General features: G+C 55.7%; 7 protein-coding genes across 7 annotated transcripts; all 7 read left to right on the top strand.

Annotated features, from left to right (window-relative positions):
- Positions 1–593: 593 nt before the first annotated feature.
- Positions 594–2,078, top strand: JKF63_06325 (uncharacterized protein; the record flags this gene model as incomplete). Its single annotated transcript, XM_067902275.1, has 1 exon — positions 594–2,078. One exon carries the CDS (start codon positions 594–596, stop codon positions 2,076–2,078), a length of 1,485 nt encoding a protein of 494 aa, XP_067758772.1.
- A 1,613-nt stretch (positions 2,079–3,691) lies between these two features.
- Positions 3,692–5,104, top strand: JKF63_06324 (uncharacterized protein; the record flags this gene model as incomplete). Its single annotated transcript, XM_067902274.1, has 1 exon — positions 3,692–5,104. One exon carries the CDS (start codon positions 3,692–3,694, stop codon positions 5,102–5,104), a length of 1,413 nt encoding a protein of 470 aa, XP_067758771.1.
- Positions 5,105–6,971: 1,867 nt separating this feature from the next.
- Positions 6,972–8,045, top strand: JKF63_06323 (uncharacterized protein; the record flags this gene model as incomplete). Its single annotated transcript, XM_067902273.1, has 1 exon — positions 6,972–8,045. One exon carries the CDS (start codon positions 6,972–6,974, stop codon positions 8,043–8,045), a length of 1,074 nt encoding a protein of 357 aa, XP_067758770.1.
- Positions 8,046–9,966: 1,921 nt separating this feature from the next.
- On the top strand, positions 9,967–10,548 carry JKF63_06322 (uncharacterized protein; the record flags this gene model as incomplete). The annotated part of the gene is made up of 1 exon (XM_067902272.1): positions 9,967–10,548. The coding sequence occupies one exon, from the start codon at positions 9,967–9,969 to the stop codon at positions 10,546–10,548; it is 582 nt and encodes a 193-aa protein (XP_067758769.1).
- Positions 10,549–12,075: 1,527 nt separating this feature from the next.
- Positions 12,076–15,204, top strand: JKF63_06321 (uncharacterized protein; the record flags this gene model as incomplete). The annotated part of the gene is made up of 1 exon (XM_067902271.1): positions 12,076–15,204. The coding sequence occupies one exon, from the start codon at positions 12,076–12,078 to the stop codon at positions 15,202–15,204; it is 3,129 nt and encodes a 1,042-aa protein (XP_067758768.1).
- Positions 15,205–16,489: 1,285 nt separating this feature from the next.
- On the top strand, positions 16,490–17,497 carry JKF63_06320 (uncharacterized protein; the record flags this gene model as incomplete). Its single annotated transcript, XM_067902270.1, has 1 exon — positions 16,490–17,497. The coding sequence occupies one exon, from the start codon at positions 16,490–16,492 to the stop codon at positions 17,495–17,497; it is 1,008 nt and encodes a 335-aa protein (XP_067758767.1).
- Positions 17,498–18,436: 939 nt separating this feature from the next.
- On the top strand, positions 18,437–20,902 carry JKF63_06319 (uncharacterized protein; the record flags this gene model as incomplete). Its single annotated transcript, XM_067902269.1, has 1 exon — positions 18,437–20,902. One exon carries the CDS (start codon positions 18,437–18,439, stop codon positions 20,900–20,902), a length of 2,466 nt encoding a protein of 821 aa, XP_067758766.1.
- Positions 20,903–21,599: the final 697 nt, after the last annotated feature.

Raw genomic sequence — 21,599 nt, 5'->3', positions numbered from 1 at the left:
TATAGTTTCTTCATAACGTCCAACAATGTCCCCTTTTACTACTTTTTGTTGATATTTTTCTGTGCGTCTCTCTCTTCCCCCTTGCCTTGCCTTGCCCCTGCTCCCTCCCCCTCCTCCCCCCCCCCGGTTGTCTGTTTGTATATATATATATATACATATACATAGATGCACACGCTTACGTACGTACGCACATACCCGCAGAAGTGTATTGGTGGATGCATTTCTATCGGTATATATATATACACCTATGTATGTATATATACGTATATATACACCTATATATATATGTATATATCCATGGCTATGCTTGTCCCTTTCCCTCCCTCTTTGGCATTTTGCATTCACCCCAATTCCTTCCTCTCTCTTTTTTTCTGTATTTTTGTAGGTCCCCCCCCTTCCCCTTCCCCGAGTACTCTTTTGTTTTGGTCCGTTTTCTGGGTCCACGAGGGCACGTTGACACAGAAATTACACACGTGCAGCTCCACCTTTGCAGAGAAAGGGAGGGAGAGGAGGAAGAGGAGGGGAGTCCCAACACGCCTGCATTTTTATCATATATATATTTATATACATATTTGATAGCGTTTCTCATCGCCATGTTGGCCGGCAACGGCGTTGTTGGTACCGGCAGTGGCAGCCAGGCACAGCAGGCGACGAGTTTGTTTCTGCGCGATGTGAAGCATCTCCTTCGCTGGCACGCCGTAGCGACCAGTGTAGCACTTGCTGCTACCCCCGTTGTGTACCAGGTGGTCCGCATCGTTGCGCACCGGTACCGGGCGGAGTTGGTGAACCTCGCGAAAAATGCGGTGCAGCGTGAGGAGCTCTTTAGAGGAGAGGAGGAGGACGGTGTGCTGATTGACCCGCCAGAGCAGGGTGGTATGTCGGTCTCCTACAGCGGTGCTGAGAGGATCTCGAGAGAGGTGGAGAGGGGCGCCTCTCCTGTTGCTGCCGCCGCCGCCTCTGGTGGTGTTGAAGGGTCAGATTACCGGACAAAAACGTCACCACCATCGTTTCAACCGTCTGCCTCGACGTTTGCGCTCGGTGTCGGTCGTCGCCACGCGTGGGCGGTGTCATCGTTTGCGCGCGAGGTTTTAGCAGCGCAGCGCGCGCCGAATGTACAGTTTGTGCGTACCTGCAGCTGGTCCGCTGTGCGCCAGTACAACGTGGTCGTGTTGAGAGCGGCGACGACGAGCTGCCTCGTGTCGGTCGCAACCTTCACCGTTCTCTACGCTGGTTGCCGAGCGCTGGACCATGCCGTTCCTTTCGGAACATCTCCGGCCGCGGCTGCAGCGAAGGATATGGCGCCCAGGTCGCTACTCAAGGCGTTTGTCACGGAGCCTCTTTTCATGACTGTGGCGCCCCCAACACCAGCTGTCAACTCCACCTACGGCCTTTACTGTTTTAGTGTATCTGCAGCAGGTGTGTGGTCGCGGCTGTTTCCTCTATTTGGAGCCGTGCAGACGCTGTGGCAGTGTCTGACTGGATGCACACAGTCGTTGCATGCCGAGTGGCGCGGCGGATCGATCACGCCGTCCTCGTCGTCGTCCTCCCACGCCCTGGCGGACAGTGTCTGGGCGTCGCTCTCACCCCGTGGTTACTTCATTGTGTCGCTGCTGCCACGCCTACCACCGCGCATCGCTGCGGGTCTGTTGTGGGTGGGGAGGCGCACCTTCACGGCAGTGGTGCGTCGGTGGTACACTGCGTCATGGTTTGCGAGCCGAGCGCCGCGGGTGGGAGCACCAGCGGCAACCGGCGCTGCCGTGTCGCCCTCAGAAAGTACTTGTGCAAGTACCGTTGCTGCGGGTGGGGGTGCTCTCAACAATTCTACGCTGTCGCAACGGCGTCGACGTCGTAAGTCGGCAGGGGGTCGTGTCCACTCACTCCTTGCAAAGGTGTTGGCACTGGCGGTGGGTGATGTGGCGTTTGCCGGCCTCGTATTCCTCGCAACATCGTACGCAAGCGGTATCCCCAGCACGAGTAGTAGCTGGGTGAGCCTAGGGCTCAACACCACCACGCAGTACACGGTCTACTGTTGGTCAGAGGCCATCTGCAGCGCGCTGAGGATGGTGAGCCTCCTATGAAGGCATCAAAGGAAAATGATACGCAATGCACAGCGCACGAGAGAGAGAGAGAAGGCAAAGAGGGACTTTATACGCTTACATGATAGGCACTGCTCGGGCGAAGACACGCGTGTGTCTGTTTGATTGCGTCTTTTCTTCTCTTCGGTTTGTACTTGCGGCGAGACAAGGGGGGAGGGGGCGGCGCTCGCAGCGGTCCTCGTGGTCAGTGTCATGGCCTGAGTTGTATTTTGTGTGTGTGTGTGTCTCTTTCTCTCGCCCTTTGTGGCTCTTTTTTTTTCCTTTTTATTGCACTCAACCACTTTTTTTTTTAGACGGGAGAAAACAGGGAAGTTGTTGAATGGACACGTCAGGCGTCTACGGTGGGTGTGCTCTGGATAAGGAGCGAGCTTGTCACCTCCGCGTCCTTCTTCTGGGTAGGTGAGAGGACATTCTTCTTCCCCTCTCTCTCCCCTTTCCTTCCCTCAGACGTGTGTGTGTGTGGGTGTGCACTCTGACACGTAGCCTACCGAAGCGAAACGAGGTTTTTATTGTGCATGCTTGAAGAGGGAGGGATGGAGGGAGGGGGGCCCTATTTTTGTTTTTGTTGCCCTTATGTGTTTGATGTGGATGAAGTAAACTCTCTCCGCATTGTTTCGCCCCCTATCGTCTCTGGCGGAAGCAACCACAACAACCCACACACACACAAAAAAAAAAAGGGGGGTTGTGGCTATGGCTGTAGGTGATGGTGGAGACACTCAATAACATCGACCTCGAGGCCCCCGTTTCGTTACCCGCCCACCCTCTTCCAAAACTACAGTATATACATGTATATATATATATACATGTACACACACATACACACATATATATACATGTGTATACTTGTTTACTTCTGTCTTCTCTCTGTGTGTGTGTCTTTGTTCGTTGTAGCCATTGCAGTGTACTGCTGTGCCGTTGTCGTGGGGCACCTTGCGCCTGCAAGGAGGGTGAAGGAAAAGATCTGAAGGCACTGCGCCTAGGCTTCTGGTCCCCTCCTCCCTCGCCCCCACCGGCAACCCATCTCCACTTGTCTTTGGACAGACAGACATTTGTTCACCTCTTTCTTTTGGGGTGTGACCTGCCGCGTCGTGTCTTTTTGCCCCCCTCACCACCACCACCACCACCACAGGATTCAGTCACCTTCTCCCCTCCTTTTGCTTCTCCCGCCTTGGTGATCACCTGAAGTCCGTGTAACTTTTGTCGCTCACCGTTGTTGGGTCCTCCCCTTTACTATTTGAGTACTTCCCTTCCGATAGGGTGGTGGCTATACACGCTTTACATATATATATATCATCATCCACTGTCGTGTGTGTGTGTGTGTGTGAGTGAGTGAGACTACACACCTTCCAACAACATCACCGTTTATTGAGCCTCCTCCCCTTCACCATTAGTTTCCCTCCTTCCTTGTTCACCACAGCAGCATCTTCAGCGCCCCTCTCTCACGCTCCTCGCGCATTGCAGCAGCTCCCCCTTGCTCAGTGCGCGCTACCCCCCTATCCCCCTCCCCTCCCCCTTCATCCCACAAGGTAACAACAGGGAGACGTAACTGGGGGAAACAAGAGAGACGCACCCGGAGACGCCGAACGACCAAACAAATGGGTTCGCTGGTCTTTTCCTCTTTGGCAGCGCTGGCGGTGGTGCTCACACTGATCAGTGCTGCATATCCGGCTGAGGCGCAAGGTCTACGAGGTCTGCTGGCATTGCAGATGAAGGGGTACACCGGTTTTAGCTCCGATACGATTGCAGACTCTGGCACCACCGTCACGTACATGACTACAGAGATGAAGTGCTTCAGCGTTGGTGGCACGCCAGCCAGCAATGCAAACAATTTGTTGAGTAATTCAGTCGGGTTTTGGATGGATCTGCTCGGTGGCACTTCCTCCAGCACTGTCTACACTGGCTCCAGCGCGTCGCCCAGCAGGCCTGACACTCGCTGTGCGGAGCTCGTCAATGGAACCGCCACTCCCAAGAACAGCGCCAATTGCTACTACCGCTGGAGATACGGCTACTACGACGCGTACTCGCACGAGGGCGAGCCCGGCACGGCGTACTGGGTGAACCTCTACTTGCACCCTCACGGTCCAAGCCAAATTCTCAATCAGTTTGAACAGTTCACCTGGCACCCCCCGACCACTCATCCGCCACAGTCGTACCCACGTGGACACTTTGGTGGTATCGCTAGCCTTAACCGCCAAACCAGAGGGCTTTACCGCCTGGACGCGCCGCTGACGCCAGTAGACAACGACCCGTACCCGAGGGCAAGCTACATGATTGTATGTGAACAACAGCTCTATCCGGAGCTCCCCCCTGTCTCTACACGCATGCCGCAGCCGGCGTTCGTGAACGGCTTCAGGAGCCTCACGTGGTCTGAGTCAAACTGGTGGGTCCTCTTTTTGATCCCGGCTATCCTAATTTTGGTCACCCTAGTAGCGATTGTCGTTTACTGCTGCATCACCTCGATGAGCCCGAAAGAGGAGCCGCCACTTTTTCAGATGGTCATCCGCGAGCGCGTTGGCAAGGCGTATGCTGTACAAAAAGAGCTCTCGATGGTGGTCCCGCAGCCGTACGCCGCACCGAGTTCGACTCCACCCCAACAAAAGTTGTCTCCCCAGCAGGAGGAGCAGCGCCGCCGCCAGATGCGTTACGGTCAAGGTTTCAATCCTCGGCAGCGGTCCGAATCGGAGGACATGTCACTGGGTGTCGCTAGCATCTACAACAACAGCGTGCGCAACCAATATGCAAATGGCAACGCGTTCGATACCTCCGAAGGAAGCGCCACCGGAAGAGACTTGGAGGGCATTCACGGGAATCGTTTTTGTGAAGCAACACGACAATTTTCTAAGCGGGAGGAAGAGGATGGCAATGAGGGGCTCAACGATGCATCCACCATTGTCATGTCGAGGCGTCGAAGCGAGCGTCGTATCCGCTCTCGCACGCAGTCTCAGACCTTTGATGAGGTCGAGGTCCCAGAGGCAGGTGAAATCAACGAGAACAACATCGACCTCTAAAAAGCGCGCGCGAGGAGGAGGAGGAGGAGAGAACACGACACATACAAAAAAATGTGTATCCACTCACTCAAACCCTAGGGTGCGCGCGCATATCAAAATATATATATATATATGTGGGTGTGTGTGTGTGTGTGTGTGTGTGTCAGTGTAATTGTTTGAGCGCGATTCAGTTCTCCTCTTCCCCTTTTCTTTTGCTTCTGTGCGTTACGTGTGCCGCACACTTTTTTTCTTGTCTCCCGTTTCTTTGTTTCCTCTAGTTTCTTCTGTATGTGTAGATGTGTTCGTCCTTTGTTTCGTGTTTCGTGTTTCGTGTTTCCTGTTGCCTGTCCCTCCCCCCCTCTTTTCCTTCCTGAATGTACGTCTAGGTAGATTAAGGTGCCTCTTGCGTCTTGCTTAACGTTTTTTTTTTCGATTTCTATCCGTTCGACTGCTTTGACTGTTTTTCTTTTTTTTTCCTGTGCAGAGAGTCCCCCCCCTCTTTCCCCCTTCCCCCGTGACCGCTTATATATTTTTCGAAGAGGATTGAAGTGGGCTGCCCTTGTTTTCGTTTTCCCCGTTTCTGTTCCCTTACGCGTGTTTTTTTTTTTCATGGGTGTATGTGTATACACGTGTGCATGGTTTCGCCTGCTGTTCGTCATCCCTTACATTTTCTTTTCTTCCCTCTCCCCTCTTCGCTTTTCTTTTTTTTTTTTGTGTGTGTGTGTGTGTCTGCCTGTCAGTGCTCTCATGGCTCTCTCCCCATCGATACCTCAAGAGCGGCAATAGCGCGCGTTTGTTCTGTCCCCCATGGCCGCGTCCCCGCCCGCAGCTGCGCATTGGAGGGGGTCATGAGCGTGAGTGGTGGTGGTGGTGGTGTTGTTTATTACTTGACAGGGTTGCCCATGCCCGTCTTTCCTGATACAGTGGAACTGTTGTGCTCCAACAACGAACAGTAGACCCGTAACACACCGACACGGAGAAGCCCACAATGCTTCGGTGTTTCGGTGGGCCTCTTTCTGTATGTGTGTGCGTGTATCTCCGTTGCTTGCCACTCCTCTCATGCGGCCCCCTCTCTCCCCCACCGCCGCTGGCACCATCGCCGTATTCGACAATTTTTTTTTGTGAGGGTGTACTCGGTTATCCTGGTATCTGTTTGCTTGAATATATTTGTTTATATATTTATTTGTATAAATAATATATATAATATATACCAAGAGCTTCTCTCCCTCTTTGTTTTTCAAAGCAAGATGGCCCCCCTCTCTCCCTCCTCCTCTTCCTCCTCCTCCTCTTCCCTTCCCAAAAGTAGAAAGTAATATTGCTTTTTCTTTCCCGCTCCGTGGTGCATCCAAAAACGGCAACCAAGTGGCGTGGGTGGGTGAATGGGGACTTTGAAAGATTCCACCAGTGTATGTATGAGCCACGCATGCTCCTACCGCTCAGCGTCTCCTTTCATCCAATCCCCTTCCCCCCTCCCCACTCCCCTCCCGATCCCCCTCCCCCTCTCCCATGCCTGTCCTCTCTTACTTCCAGATTCCGTCTCTCTCTCTCTCTCTCGCTCTCTTTCTGAATTTTGTTTGGTCAAGTGATTAGCCAACTGTTGTGTGTGTGTGTGCGTGTGTGTATTCGTGTCACATTGCTGCAATTCTTTGTCATGTAGACAATTTTACCCCCCCCCCTCTGTCTCCATTTTTCGTTTAGTTGTGCATTCCCTCGCAGGCAGGCAAGGGTGGCACTGTTTACCAACAAGACTCATCATCATCATCTCCCCCTCCCCCCCCTCCTTCCTTCCTCCCTCCCCCTCCAATCCTTCACACCCACCACCTCATCCCTCTCGATATATACATATATATATATAACTATATATATACACACACACGCAGCACTCATAATGGCGGTGTTGCTGGTGAGCCCAGAGGCGTTCCACCACGTGCGCGGCACTCGCCGTGGTCGTCTCAACGCCTTCTCAGTTCTGGTGGTGCTTGTCGTGCTTCTCGGCTACGCTGTCACATACGTGCAGGGATTTGCATTTTTTCCTGTGATCAACACCTTCGCGGTGCGCGAGACCAGCGGCAACAAACTCGAGAGTCGCATTGCCTGTCAGGAGGGTGGCGGCTTCCTCGCCAGTGAACCAACGGCTGCGTTGCACGCCGCTGTCATTCAGGCCGCACGCACTGCCGGTGCGGGTGCAGAATGGTATGCGTACCTCGGGGCTAGCACGAGAGGCAATTCACCCGCTCACTGTCCTCCAGCTCTTCCTGATCAAATTGCAGGCATCAGCGCTGGCCAGTCCTTCGGCTGCTATTGGCGCTGGGACCAGGGTCGCTGGAGCCAAATGGAAGACGAACCGGCCCTGCCGCTTTTCAGGAAGAACGTAGGCGTCACCTTCAGCATCGGTAACTACTTCTCAGCCCCGGCGTCGCCTGTGATATTGAGTGGCATGCAGAACGGGTTTCCATCATGGTTCGACCGTGGTGCAACCGTCGTGTCGGTGCGGCGACCTGGTCCCATGTTTGGTCAGGACCTTCTGGCTGTCGGCACCGAGGACACGTCCACCTGGTCCGATAACGAAGACTCGGGCGGCTACAGCTACGCGGGATACTCATTCGGTCTTTACTACAACACTAGCAGATGGAACCCAAGCGCCAAAGCGGCGAGCAAAGAAAAATTTTGGGCTGTGTGCCAGGTGCAGGGTCCCACCCGTGACGGTTACGAGATGCCGGACACATCAAAATCTCTGGAGAACCGGTGGTGGGTCATTTTCTTTGTGATTCTCATGGTTGTCTGCTTCGTTTTGTTCATTGTGACGGCGTGTTGCCAAGAAAACGAAGACATGGATGAGCCGCCGGAGGATGCCCCGGAGTGGGCCAGGGAGGAGACGGAGGATGTGACTCACACAAAGTCCTTCGTCTCGACACGCTCCTTTGTACATAGGTCCAACAATGGAAACGCATGGGAGAGCTAAGAGTGCCCCCGGGGGTGGGGGGGGGGCTGAACACGAAGATGCAAAGTGACGTGTCTAGTGCCTTGAATTAGACAGAGAGCGATTCTTCATCTAACTTGAGCCCCTCCCCCTTCCTCCTCCCCTCCTCCTCCTCCTCCTCTCTCTCCCGCTCCCCCTCCTCCTTTGAACGACAAATAAAAGGAATACGACAATCACCCAAGCGAGGAAACGGTTGTTTGCGTATGCTGCGTATAGAGGTCACGGGGGTGGCGGGAAAGGAAAGGGGGTGTGGGGTGTGGGGCGGGGCGGGCGGCTGTTAGTGTGTTTGTCTGGTGTCTATGATAAATAAATATATATATGTATCTGTTGTTGCTCTTGTCGATCAGTTTCTTTTTTCCCATTCAAATGTATGTCTGCTCTCTTATACTGTAGACATTAGGTCCACGTGTTTTTTTTTATTAGGTGTGTGCATGTGTGTCGATGCTTCTTTTTGTGTACGGCTTGTGGGGGATCTTTTTAAAAATAATTTTTCTTGTTTCTCTTTGTTTCTCGTTTCCCCCCCCCCCTCTCTCTCTCTCTCTCTCTGTGTCTCTTGCGCTCGTCGGCGATGATTGCTTTTCATGTGAATAAAGGTGTATACATATATATACATATATATAGATGTATATGTATGTATATGTGCATTGGTGTATATGTGCAAAGTTTATTTATGCACGGGCATTTTTGCTGTCTTTTTTTCGTATCGTTTGCGTCCCTCCCCCATTCTCACACACACACGGATGTGCAGTTTGAGAGGGTGTGGTGGTACGGTGGTGGTGGGGCAGGGGGGAGGTTTACCCCCCCCCCCGAAATATTCGTTTCTTTTTTGTTTTTTGATTCGTCTTTTCGTTTGAAATTTGAGCCCTCCTCCCCTCCCTCCCCTCTCTCCCCTCCTCTCCAGGCTTTGGCTTGATGTGTTCTACAATGTGTGTGCATGTATGTGCGTATGGGTGTATATATTTGCATTTTCGGTCTACTTTCCTCTTTCTACGTTTCTCAGCCCCCCCCCCTCCTCCTCTTCTCACTAGCAGCTACTCTTTTTCGAATGTCAAGACACAAGCCAGTTTGTCCTCCTCCTCCTCCCCCCTCCCCCCTCTTTTCCTTTCAACTTTCATCCAGGAATAGGTATCACAGGCATTCGTACTGGACGGTCCCTTCCCCCATTTTTTTCACTCCTCCTCCTCCTCTTTTTTTTTTTTTCGTTTTGTCCGTCTCTGGCTCCGCCTCGGTGCGCACATAGAGATGTCTAGAAGGAAAAAAAGGAGTAGCTACAAAGTCTGCACCACACACACACACACACACACACACACCACTCCCATTGTTCCATGCATGCATCTACACGTACTTTTGTTAATGTCTGTGCGTGTGTGTTCTCGTGCGGCCCTGGTTTCGGCCTCTCTCTTCCTACTTTTTCTTTTGAGAGCGCGCGAGACGTATGCTCTACGAGAGGAAACCAAAATAACAGCAGCAAAACAAACGAGAGCAGGACCGAAAAAAAAAAGGGGGCACGGCTTCTTGAGGCGGTGGTGGGAGGGGAGGCAGGGAACGCATCAAGTTGTAAGAAGAAAGACTGAAGAGAGGCATGCGATACACGGGGCAGATGGGCAGGTGCGTGCCCCGAAGGCCTGCAACTATCTATCTTGAACCCTCCTTTTTTTTTTTGACGCACCACCTTGGCTCTCTTTTTTTTTCCCTCTCTCTTTCGCTTGTTCACTCAATTACTCACTGCTGCTGTGTGTGTGTGCGTGTGTGTGTGTGTGGTTCTTCTCCCATCGATGTCTTCTCCCTTGGTTGCGTTCTCGTTCATTTGTGCGTCTCCCTCCTTCCCTCCTTACGGTTTAGCTCCCCCCCCCCCTCCCCTCCAAAAAAAAAAAAGAAGAAGAAACACCGCCCGTGGAGAAGTATGCTACACACATCTTTCATTGTCCATCACGCCGCTCCGGCGGCGCCACTCTCGTACAGGTATCACGACAAGATTAGACTGTATCGTTGCTTGTTGAAGGGGGCCCATCGCTTCCCCATGCGCTCGCGCCGCGATGTCGTTACTGAGGAGGTGCGGAGTACCTTCAGAGACCCAAGAAACGAGCAGCTCAGCGAGAAGGACGTTGACTACCGCCTCATCCTTGGATGGGAGCGGGCAAAAGCGATCAAGACGTACGCAGAGAACATGCACTGGTTTCACTCACGTGACGAGGTGACGAAGGAGATGATGTGCTTCTCCGAGGAGCGGGACCGGCAAAAGGCAGCGGAGATGCGCCGCCTCAACGAGGTCGGCGACATCCGTCGCAAGACGGAGGAGGTGACGGAGTTCAAGTCTACCTACTACAACGTTCACCCCGACTACCACGCGAAAATTGGCCAGAAGCCGCTGACTCACACAAAAGACGTGTGGCGCGCGCGCGGGCAGTTCGGCTCTGATGTGGGCGGCCCGCGACAGAGGTTTTTTGTGCGTCGGTTCAAAGCCATGTTCCCGCAAGGCTGGTGAGTGCGGGGAGGGAGGGATGGTGCAAAACAAGTTGAGCAAGACTTGAACATTTTGAGGAGGGCAGGGGAAGAGAGAGGGAGAGAGAGGTGGTGTGGGGTGGGGTGTGGGGGAGGAAGGGTGTTGAAGGGTAAGGGTTGTGTGAATTCCAGGCGCGTTGCATCAGAACGTGATGATGGTGGATGCTGTAGTCTGCAGTGAATTTGGAGAGGAAGGGGATTGCGTACGTGATACGCCCCATAAATGCCCATACACACACACACACACTGCATGTGCGCAATGTGGATTCTCGTTCCATCGCGTTACTTCAGTCCCCTCTCCCCCCTCCCCCTCCCCCACAGGCAGGCATTATACCTCGTGTTGACTGACGTCTGGAACTGTTTTTTTTTTTCGACGGGTGCGTGTCTGCTCTGTTTTTTTTTTATAGTACTGCTTTGTTACTCCCCTCCCTCTGTATGTGTATGTGTATGTGTGTGTGTGTGACAGTGGTGATGGGTGTGCTGCTACAAGGGGTTATTCTTATCCCTCCTTCTCCTTTGCCCCGCACATCGAAGTTTGGCGCGTGGGCGCACGTGCACGGTGGCGGTGGTGGTGTGCTAATGGCGCAGGGGGAGGAAGAGGAAAAGTATGAGAGGAGGATATCAAACTCTTCCAAAACAGCAAAAAAGAAAAGAACTCCCCATCAAATCCATGGCCCATCCCCCCCGTTATCTCCTTATCGACTTTATCCAATGGGGACGTTGTTGACAGCGGAGGCGGTGTTCTCTTCTCTTTCCCCGTCTTCTATTGTTACACACATTGGCGTCTTTTCTTTCGGCAACCAGAAGATGTGTAGGACGCCCCCCCCTCCTCCTCCCTCCCTTCTTGCCTCCTCCGCGTCACCAGGGTCAAGTACAGCTAAAGGAAAACAGCGGCCATCACGCATGTGTGCCTCAGCGTGTCTGTGTGGGTGTACGGCTGTTTGTCCCAATACGGACTGGCGGATTCATCGTATCAGTGGACTCTCTTCACTGCGCCCCCCTCCCCCCCCTCCTTTCTTCCTTTGTTGTACTCTCTCTTTTGCTTGGCCAGCTCCTGCCCAGAACGCACACTTTAGCAGGCCAACAATACACCGAAAAGGCACACACGCGTACATCTCCGTGTCAATTCGCGTCTCCTCCTCCCCCCAGGGGTTGGGTCGAAGAGAGAGGGGGGGGCGGCAACAAACAAACAAACAAAAAAAGAACACCAGCAGTTTTTGGTTGGGGTGAACATTACACATCTCCCCTCCACCCATCCCCCATCCTCCCTCCCTACCCTCCCCCTCCTCCATCCCCCTCTTCCCCCTCTTCCCCCTCTCTCAAAAGAAAACACTGAGCTTAGGCAGAGAGCTTGATACTCGTGCGGGCTTTGCCGTTGGTTTGCTCAAGCCCCCCCTACCCCCTCCCCTCCCATTTCACTGGCGTGCATGAACGGTTCAAGTGTGCAGGCAGGGGCAGCTACGTCAACTTCACTCTCTTCTGCCACGTGACGTCCACCGACGCCATATCGATGTCCTTTGGACTTCCTGGACACGAGCTGGTTGACGCGGCACCTGTGACAGATGGCACGGAGACCTGCGCTACCCCTGCGGCGGGCTTCAACAAGCACGTTCCCCTTGCAGGCGGTAACACCTCGACTAGTGCCAAAAACGCCGGCGGCGTGAGGGGCGCTGGTGGCCACCCAGGCAGCAAAGCACAGTTATCCGCTACGCCCTTGGAAGTAAGCGACTCTGCAGTTGCTGGCACGTGCGTTTGGCGTGACACCGATGCCAAGCTCGGCAGCATCGACACGCTGGCAGGAGCTCTCGTAGCGACTACCATAAATGAGGTGGGAGGAAGCCACTTGGCAGCTGTTAGAAACGGCGAGCGCGGTTTGGAAGGCAGCGATGCCAATCGCAGCTTTTACGCTGACTTTCCAGCTACCGCAAAAGGCGTAGGTGCAGCCAAGGTGCGCCAGCGTTCGGCTACAGTGACCACTCTCCAGGCAGCTCCGACCTCTTCGCCGCACTCGACGTCATCACCTCACCTGCAAAAGATGGTCGCGTCGAGCCAGGGTCTTAAGCAGGCCCTGCAACCACGGCCACCCCTGGTGTCCATTGGGGGGGGGCCCCTTTCCCACACTCTGTCATCCACCGCTGTGCCCGTGCGACATCTTTACTTCGTTCCTTCAGCTTTTTACGCACACAACAGCGTCACCTCATCGGCAGTGCTCTCGGCTGCACGCCTTCACCGAGGCCATAACGGTACCTCCACAGGCTTGACTCCACTTGGTGTCGTCACCAAAGGCATCTCGCAGCCGCAGGTGCGGCTGCAACCGGAGGTAAGTCGCTCTCCAAGCGGCATGGATGTGCTGGCAGAACGTGCTCGTCGCGCGGCGCAGCTTTACGCAAGTGGTGGTATCGACCACGAGGCCGAGGCAGCGCTCCCCGGCACGGCCGGGAGTCGCTTGGGTCCAATGGAACGTCCTGAGCTGGCGGTGCGATCGTCGTCGTCGTCTTGGCCGGCTGTACAGGTGGCACGTGGATACGGTGTGCCTCGCGACCCATTCAGGCAAGGCCTACAGGAAAGAGCACTATCGGACTATGGCGAAGTCGACTTGGTTCCTGGGTCAAAGCGCCACCGACACCGTCTCCCCTCCCACTGCACGGGGAGTTCTGAGCATGGGCGGCGTGAGCAGCGGCTCACGAGCACAAGCGATCATGGCGGTGGCGGCGTTGTCGTATCGGCGCGGTGGATGAAGTCGCCCTCTGCGTCGTCTTCGTCATCGATGCTGTTCGCGTCTCCACAGTCACCAGTGATGGCGCTCGTTTCTGCAACGGCGTCGGCGAGTAGTGTTGTTGCCACCCGAGCCCTGGTCCCGCCCTCGCCGTTCAGCACTCTCCTTGCTGCCTTTCACCCTGCCTCATCGGGGGCGACTGCGCCGAGTACAGGCACTTCTGTGCCACTTTCAAGGGCTTTCACTGGCCCTTGCACGCAGCTTCCTTCCTGGGTGCGGCCATGGCTCTCACACGCCTTCTCTCGTGCCATGGCTGCTCACCTCGAGCGTGACGCAGACGCGGCCACCTCTGCACCTGTTGCCGACCTCGCCACGAGCACGGCCGGTGGCTCTGGCGGTACAGCCACGCAGGTGTTGGGCCCATTTCGTACTGCTCCCTTTTCGTCTTCTGCGACGGTGACGGTGGCCTCTACGTTAGTGCCACCGTGCACACTCAAAACTGCTTTGTTGCTTGTGTTCGACGGACTAGAACAGCTCGAGGCGGACCTAGAGGAGGTGCTGTTGGGCGTTCCGGACGTGAACCAGCTGACATGCGATGCTCACCGCGCTGCAGTCGACGATAGTTGTGGACTTCCACGAAAGGGACGTCGCGCCTCTTGCGCACTCACCCCTTGCTCTGCTACATCAGCGAGTGCTGCAAGCCCGTCTGATAGACTTGTCGAACAGCTTCGTCGTCTCACGCGGCAGTGGTGCGAAGTGGTCTCCCAGTGGCCGTGCGAAGCAGCGATGTTTGGCTACGTGGAGTGGTGGCTGGGTCACCCGTCTTGGTCTGATCTCATAACGTGCACCGCCGCCTCGTCCGTTCCTCCAAGTGGGTTTGTGACAGCAGACCGGAAGGAGACCGGCAATGGCGATGAGCAGTTGCCACAAGAGCGCGCGCTTGTCCTTCAAGGCATCCTCGCGGCTTCCGTGACAGAGGGCATGCACATGGTTCTGGATGCGTTAGTCGATGCTTTTGTGCGCGCCGTCAGCGATCTTTTACGCGGCCTCGGTGTCGTGGGTCAGCCTCGACGGACGGCGCACACTGCCCCTCGCCACAACGCGCCCGAGGCCGTGACTTTTGCTGCAGCTGCCAAGTCCTTGCAGACTTGCCAGGAGCTGATCCGCCTTCTTGGGTCTCTCTACCTCAGCCCGCCCCCTGTTCTTTACCAACTCCTGACACTGATGCGCGGCGGCCTTTCCTGCACCACCACAGTAGTGGGCGCGGCTTCGAAGGGCAATGAGAGAACAGCGACGCGGCATGCTGACGAGGGCTCATCAGCGGCGCCGTGCGCTCTCTCCACGGACACGGCTGGCGCTGTTGTGAGTGATGATCCGCAGCGGCAGCGGGCGCGGCCGCGCCCGCGCCCGTTGTCTTCGACTCTGTCCCCGCGTGGTGGCTCTCCTGGATCACCCTCCTCTCCGCAAGTGGGCTACAGCCCAGGGAACACTTCGCAGCTGCGGTCGCGGGTGTGTCAGCTACACTATCAGCTCCTGTACGCTGTATGTCGTCTCTGCAACGAGCTGCCCATGCTGTGGGGTCCGCAAAACGACACTCAGGACGACGCTGTTGAAGGCGAGGAGACGAATGGCGTACGGGCCAGCGTCGCCTCGCATTACGCTTCTCTCTCGCTGCGCCCTAGTGGACACTACGGAGAGCGCGAGATGGAGGAGATGTCCTTGTTCGCTTCGGCTGTGCAGTTGGCGGCCACCGTGTCGGCTCTCCTCCTCCACGTTCAGTTGCCCATGAAGGGAGACTTGTTGTGTCTCACAGGCCGCTTGGTGCAGTGGCGTGCGGCGTTGCTTCGATCATCGTGCATGGGTGAGCGCGAGTACATGGCGGCGATGAGCCAGCTTCGCGCGCTCATGGCGCAGGCCACGTGATCTTAGATGGTTTCTCTGAGAATGGCTCGTTTCAAAAAGGATAGCACCGACGTTCTCGACAGGATGGGGTGCAGTGATTGATGGTCGGTGTACCTGATCGAGGAGAAAGTCTAAAAGGCGAGGATAGTGGACAGAACGCTGTAGTGTGTGATGAGGGAGGGAGGGAGTGTAAGCTTCAAGTGGCAGTGGTGCAGTGGTCGTCAGCCACTACTCCCCCCACCGATATTTGTTGTGTTGCGGTCCGACACACACCGCTTAATGTGTAAGCGCCGAAGTCGTGGTGGACGTGGCGACCGACAAATGCCGCTCTCTGTGTATTTCCTTCCCTCCCTCTCCCTCCCTCTCCACCTCCCCTTTCTGCACTGACACAGGCGCCCGTGCGTACGTCTGACTTGTCGGAGCGCTCGCTGACTGACTGACTGGCTGGCTGTGTGTGTGTGGTGCAGATTGGGCTGTTGGACACCTCAGAACTCTGAAGAGGCCGTGTTCGGGGTGTGTTGGGTGAACACGAAGCGGCTGCGCGTGCCACATATGAGAGAGGAGGGGTGGTGCGATGTGAGGAATGACAAGTAAATCGTAGTAGTGGTGTGCACCAGCCCATGTCGTGTGCGCGTGCGTGCGTGGGTGCAGACGTGGCGTTGTCTTCATCATTGGACCTGTTCCCACAGACATAGAAGCATACATTACATTACATTGCATTTCATTACACACACACACACACACACAGGAAGACAGGCGGTATTTCGGTTCAGTCTCACGCCGTCACACGATTACATGTTTTCTACCACCCCCACCCGGGGGGAGGACACCTCCTCGGCTCTTCCCAGTCATCGTTCATCTCACTTGTCACTCTTTTTTTTCCATCTTTCGTAATGCTTGCTCTTTTCCTTTGTTAAGCTTTTTACTTCCACTCATCGGGTGCATCCCTCCGCCTCCCTCCGCCCCCCTCCCTCCTCCCTTTCTTTATTCCCACACGCCTTCCTCTCTAGACGCGCCGCTGCTCAGACGCGCAAATACGAGAAAAAAAGCGTACAAAGGGACCAAAGCCACCACAACCCACAGCCGCAGCGATACTCAAAGTGAGGTAGAGCGAGTGCTTGAAGATTTATTTGAAAACAAGCAGCCTTGAGGGCGGAGTTTTTTTTTGTTTTTCCCCCTCTTCCATTTCGAGGGGCCACGGTTTCATTCACTTCGTGGCGGACGTTGACGACCCACGACGCAGACACCACACGCGCTGCCCGGTTTATCCTCTGCTCTCGGCTCGTGATCGTCAATTCTCTACATCATGGCGGACGCATCGTCATCGACCGCGGCCTCAGCCTCGCCGCACATTACCACCTCGCCCGCCACGACAACACCGGTTGTGATCCTGGTTGTGGGAATGGCCGGCACAGGCAAGACGACGCTAGTGCATCGCATGCAGCACTACGCCCACTCGAGCGGCATTCGCTCGTACTTCATCAATCTAGATCCCGCCGTAACGCACACCCCGTACAACGTGAACATCGACATTCGTGACAGCGTTCAGTACAGCGAAGTCATGAAGAAATATCGCCTGGGCCCAAACGGAGCCATCATGACGTCACTGAACCTTTTTGCTACAAAAATCCATCAGGTCGTGTCGCTGCTGGAGAAGAAGAAGGAGACGTTGGACTGGATCGTTGTGGACACCCCAGGTCAGATCGAGGTGTTCACATGGTCTGCCTCTGGGCAGTTGATCTCGGAGTCTTTTGGGGCTGTTTTCCCTACAGTACTCTTGTTCGTTGCGGACACGGTGCGTTGTGTGAGTAGTCCGCACACTTTCGTGTCGATGATGTTGTACTCTAGCGGCATCATGCTCAAGCAGCAGATGCCTCTTGTCGTTGTGTTCAACAAGACCGACGTGGTGTCTGCCGACTCTGTGGTTCAGTGGATGCGGGACAACGACGCGCTCGACGAGGCCGTCACAAATCCCTGTCGCCATGACCCCAGCAGCGGTGCCGATCGCGCCGATGCCGGTGAAGGCGAGGGGAATGACGCTGACGGGCGGGGTGAGGGTACACGGATCGGAGCGGCCGCGTTGCGCTCCCAAGATGTGCTCTTCGCAAGTCAGGGCAGCAGCTTTGCGGGGACGCTGGCGCAGTCCATGTCTCTCTTCTTGCATGAGTTCTACGAGGACTTACCGTACGCGGCCGTGTCAGCAGCGTCGGGTGCAGGCATGAGCGAGCTGGCCGATTCCATTGAGCGGGGTAAGCAGCAGGCTTTGGGAGCAAAAAGCAGCCAGCACTGCGCAACGGGCAACGATCCCGTTTAGTGTGTGTGTGTGTGGGTGGGGGGGGGGGGAGGGGAGGGAGTAACCCATTTATGTCAATGTGGGAAGTCAACGGACAATGCGCCACTGGGGTGACGCAAGGCATGTGCCCGCTGGCCTTCATGAACGCCCGTACCCAAGGATCTTCCGAGAAATCAAGAGAGTCCACGCATTCGTGCAGTTTTTTTTTTTTCTGGCAACAACGGTTAATCTTTTGAAGAGTCCATCTCGAACTTGTGCACCGTAACACTACAGGAAGAATCAAGGCAAGATACCAGCGACATCAGTAAGGGGCTGAGACATGTCTGTCTGTCTAATATAAACTTTTCTAATGCGAATGTGTGCATGCGCACGTGTCTCTGGGCCGCATACACACACACACACGCACAGATAGACAGACACACACACACATGCAGTAGAAATGTGTATTATAATCCAAAACTTAGGTGGGCCTTCTCACCAGAGGATAGACTCACTCGGTGACGTGCTTGGTCGCCTTCACCGCCAGCCCCCTCTCTCTTTATCCCCTCCTCCACCAGAGGCCACTTGAGCAGGGGTTGTGAGAGACGCAGTGTACTTGCACATGAAGCAAGGATTTTACAGCACGGTTTATGCTCCTATTCAAGCGTTCTGAGGCAGTCTTTCCCCCCCACACCCCTTCCCATCCCCTCGTTAATTCTCTTTTTTTTTTGGCATTTTGTGGACACTTACATTGGTGTGCTTCCCTGGCCTGTAAACTGATCGGGATTGTGTCCTCAACCGAAGACGCGCACACAGGGCGATATCGGATGCGGGAGGGGATGCCCGATGAACCCACTGGAGCCCCCCCATTGTCACGTTGTTCCACATATCTTTGCTCTTCCCCCCCCCCTCCCCCCCGACGTCTTGTTGCGCCCAGTGGATTCGCGTTTCCCATCTTGGCACGCGCAGGCACCGCGGGGCATGTTGCCTGAGCACACATGCTATACAAGTGCGCTGCCGCACGGCGCTCGTGCGCATCCTAAGCCAAGACCACCGCTGTTCCTCGATGTGCCAACGTTCACAGCCTCGACTACCTTGTCGTGGTCGTTCACTGTTGTGTGGCTTACCTGCGCCACAGCAGCTATTGCGGGTGCCTGCGGTGTGATCGTCGGTGCGCGGCTACTCCCTTGGCTTAACTGCCGCACTACTCGGTTGTACAATCAGCGCGAGGCCAAGCACCGCAATCCACTGCTGCTGTTGCCTTCTCCTACAGCAGTCACGCAGCCCAGGTGGTGGCGATGGCTCTGCCTCGCCTCAGCGTCACGAAAAAACCCAGCGCTTCACTCCGTGGGTGAAGCACGCCGGCTGGACCGAGGTCATGCTGCCGAGTGGCTGGTTGCCTGCACCGGTCACCTCTGGCTCCCACAGCGCATCTCACAGCCTACGCTGCTGAGGTTGTACTCTCCTGTTCGCTCTTCACGACAGGGCTGCACCGATCGTGACACTAACAAAGAGATCCAGTGGGGTACTTACATGCTGAATAGAGCCGCACATCCGCTCCTAAAGCGCCCCACTGTCGCCACAGCCACCAAATCCCCTTCCACCTCCTGTGGCTCTTGGGCACTCTCGGCCCTCGCACGCCTCACGCGAGCACCTCTGCAACAGTGGCAACCGCTGCCCCAGCACATGGTGGATGTCTTTGTCTCTACTACTCCCCCGGGCACGGAAAAGCCCTGCGCTACGGCCCCGGCTGCTGCGTCGCCCTTGATCTGCCTCCCGCGCCAGGGATTCGCGCTGTTATACGACCCGGTCGCCCGACTGTCTGTGTGGTGTGGGTACTTCCTCACCCAGACTACGGTGGAGCGAGCAAGACAACAGAGCCGCTACATGACATTTTTCACAGACCGCTCTTTGGCCAAGTCGGCGCGCAGGGTGCCGGTTGAGTTGAGGGCGCGCGGATACGATCGCGGCCATCTCGCGCCGCATGCCTCCGTTGCTGGGAATACACAGACGGCCATTGAGGCGGCTCTACTATCGAATGTGCAACTGCAACACTGCCAGATCAACCGAGGCGTGTGGCGGTGGTTAGAGACGGCGACGCGCGCGTACGTGCGACAGCGGTCACTTGCCGATGCCCCGTGCGCCGTGTCGAGTCAGCTGCGGCATGCGAGAACGCAGCGGGTAGCAGGCGCAGTGGGTCCAGAGGCCGCGCACTCTTCAGAAGCAGCACGTTCCAGGGAGGCAGGCCCACCGTATACAACGCCGCACCGCGGTGCTGGTCGCGCCTGCCGCCGCCGCCGCCGCCCACTGAAGTCGGCGTCCGGGGTTTCCCTCTCACCGATACCCGGCAGTTCTACTTGCGGTTCAGCAGCGAAGTGGAGTGGTAGTGCCAAGGGTGTGCGCCAGGGCTCACTGCGGGACGGGGGTGAGCTCATCACCCGCCTGCTCGCCCTATCCGACGTTGAAAGTGGGGCTAGCGTGCACTTGACGCCTCACGACGAGGGTGCGCGAGGGTGCGTGCCACGGATAACTCGATGTTGCCAGGCGTGGTGGCGGCGTTTGTGGCTCGGCAGCGCTCCTCCCTGCAGTTTCCATCTTGGTCGCCAGGTCGCTGTCAACGTGGGGCCGCTTTACTTCAGGCAGGCTCATCATGTAGAGCAGGTCCACCACTCGAGTAGGGGGGCAGCCGCGGTGAGAGGCTGCCCTGCCACCGCCGCGGTGTCGTCTGCGACCATCTCACTGGCCCCTCCTCCTAGCTCTCCATCCAGGAGAGCCAATCAGCGTCAGAGGTCTGGGGACACCGTTTTGCCTCCGAAGCGCTCCTTGTCGTCGCCATCGGAGTCACTCTACATCCCGGACGCCTTTTTCTTTTCACTGTGGGACGTCCATACCCATCAGCACGTGCATCTGGTGGTGCCGAACCACCCCGACGCAGCCGCCGTACGAGCGGTTACTGCGGCCGTGGCGGCCCGCCGTCCAGCAGCAGCAGCAGCAGCAGCAGCGAGAGAGGCGGCATCGAAGTCGTCCGTACCACCAAGACAGTGTCACCTCGCGACACATCCGCCGCCGCCGACGTCGTCATCCGACGATTTGGAGATGGCTCTGCGATCTCTCGCCGTGTCCACACTAAAGCTGGAGGAGCTTTTTGCGGAGTCGTTGGTGGAGCTGCGCTCACGATGCATCTCGGTGTCTGTGCCGGACGCAGCCCGTCGCCGTACTAGTGCTAGCATATGTCACGGTCTGTCACCTGTCGCGCTGCGAACACGCTTTCGATTTTATCCGGTCTATCGACAGCGATGGATGTGGCAGTGCACGCTCAGAAGAGGGGGGCAATTCTTGTGGCAATCGTCATGGCGTCACTTGTGCGTCTGTCTTTCGCTCTATGTGTGTGTGTGTGTGGTGTATGTGAGGCCGCACGTTTGGGATTACGAGATGTTGGAGCTGTGACGCTGCTACTCGACTCCCTCTGTGGCTCTTCTTCGCTCCTCTTTTTTTTTGTGAGTAGCATGCCCCCCCCCCTCCTTCCCCCACACACATACACACACACACACACACAGACACACACGCACCTTCATCTGCCCTCAATTTTATCTGTCGGTTGTCTCTTTCCCCACATCCGCAGAGATTTCTGGATTTGTAACAGTGGTCATTTTTCTTTTGTTGTTGTTGGGTTTGTCTGTTTTTGCACCATCTCTCCCCCCTTCCCCCGCTCCACTTTTCTAGTCTTCAATTTACTATTCTCTCGGATAGATGCACATCAATACACACCTAGATGAATCTCAGGTCAAGGAGGCAAGGACACACACACACACACACACACGTCACCCTCTTTCTCCCTTGCATACATACACACACACACACACACACACACACGCGTTTTTTTTCTTTTCGTGGTTTCGACTACCCCCTTTTGGTGTTTTTTTTTGCTCTTTGTTCTGAGGAGGTTGCCGAGGTCCTGTTAGGCTGCTGCTGCTGTTGTGTGCTCCCTCTTTCCGATTAGGTGTGTGTATGTGCCAGTGTACGAGCACATGCGCGCTCTTGGTGTACCCCGTTTTTCCTCCTCCTTCGACCCCTCGTGTAGGACGCTCCTTCCTCGCAATGTCAGTTTCGGTTTTCAAGCTATGCCCCCCTCCCACACACACAC

Source organism: Porcisia hertigi, chromosome 13 (genome assembly GCF_017918235.1).
Source record: "Porcisia hertigi strain C119 chromosome 13, whole genome shotgun sequence".
Classification (NCBI taxonomy): domain Eukaryota; phylum Euglenozoa; class Kinetoplastea; order Trypanosomatida; family Trypanosomatidae; genus Porcisia; species Porcisia hertigi.
This window is presented reverse-complemented; position numbering and strand designations above follow the sequence as displayed.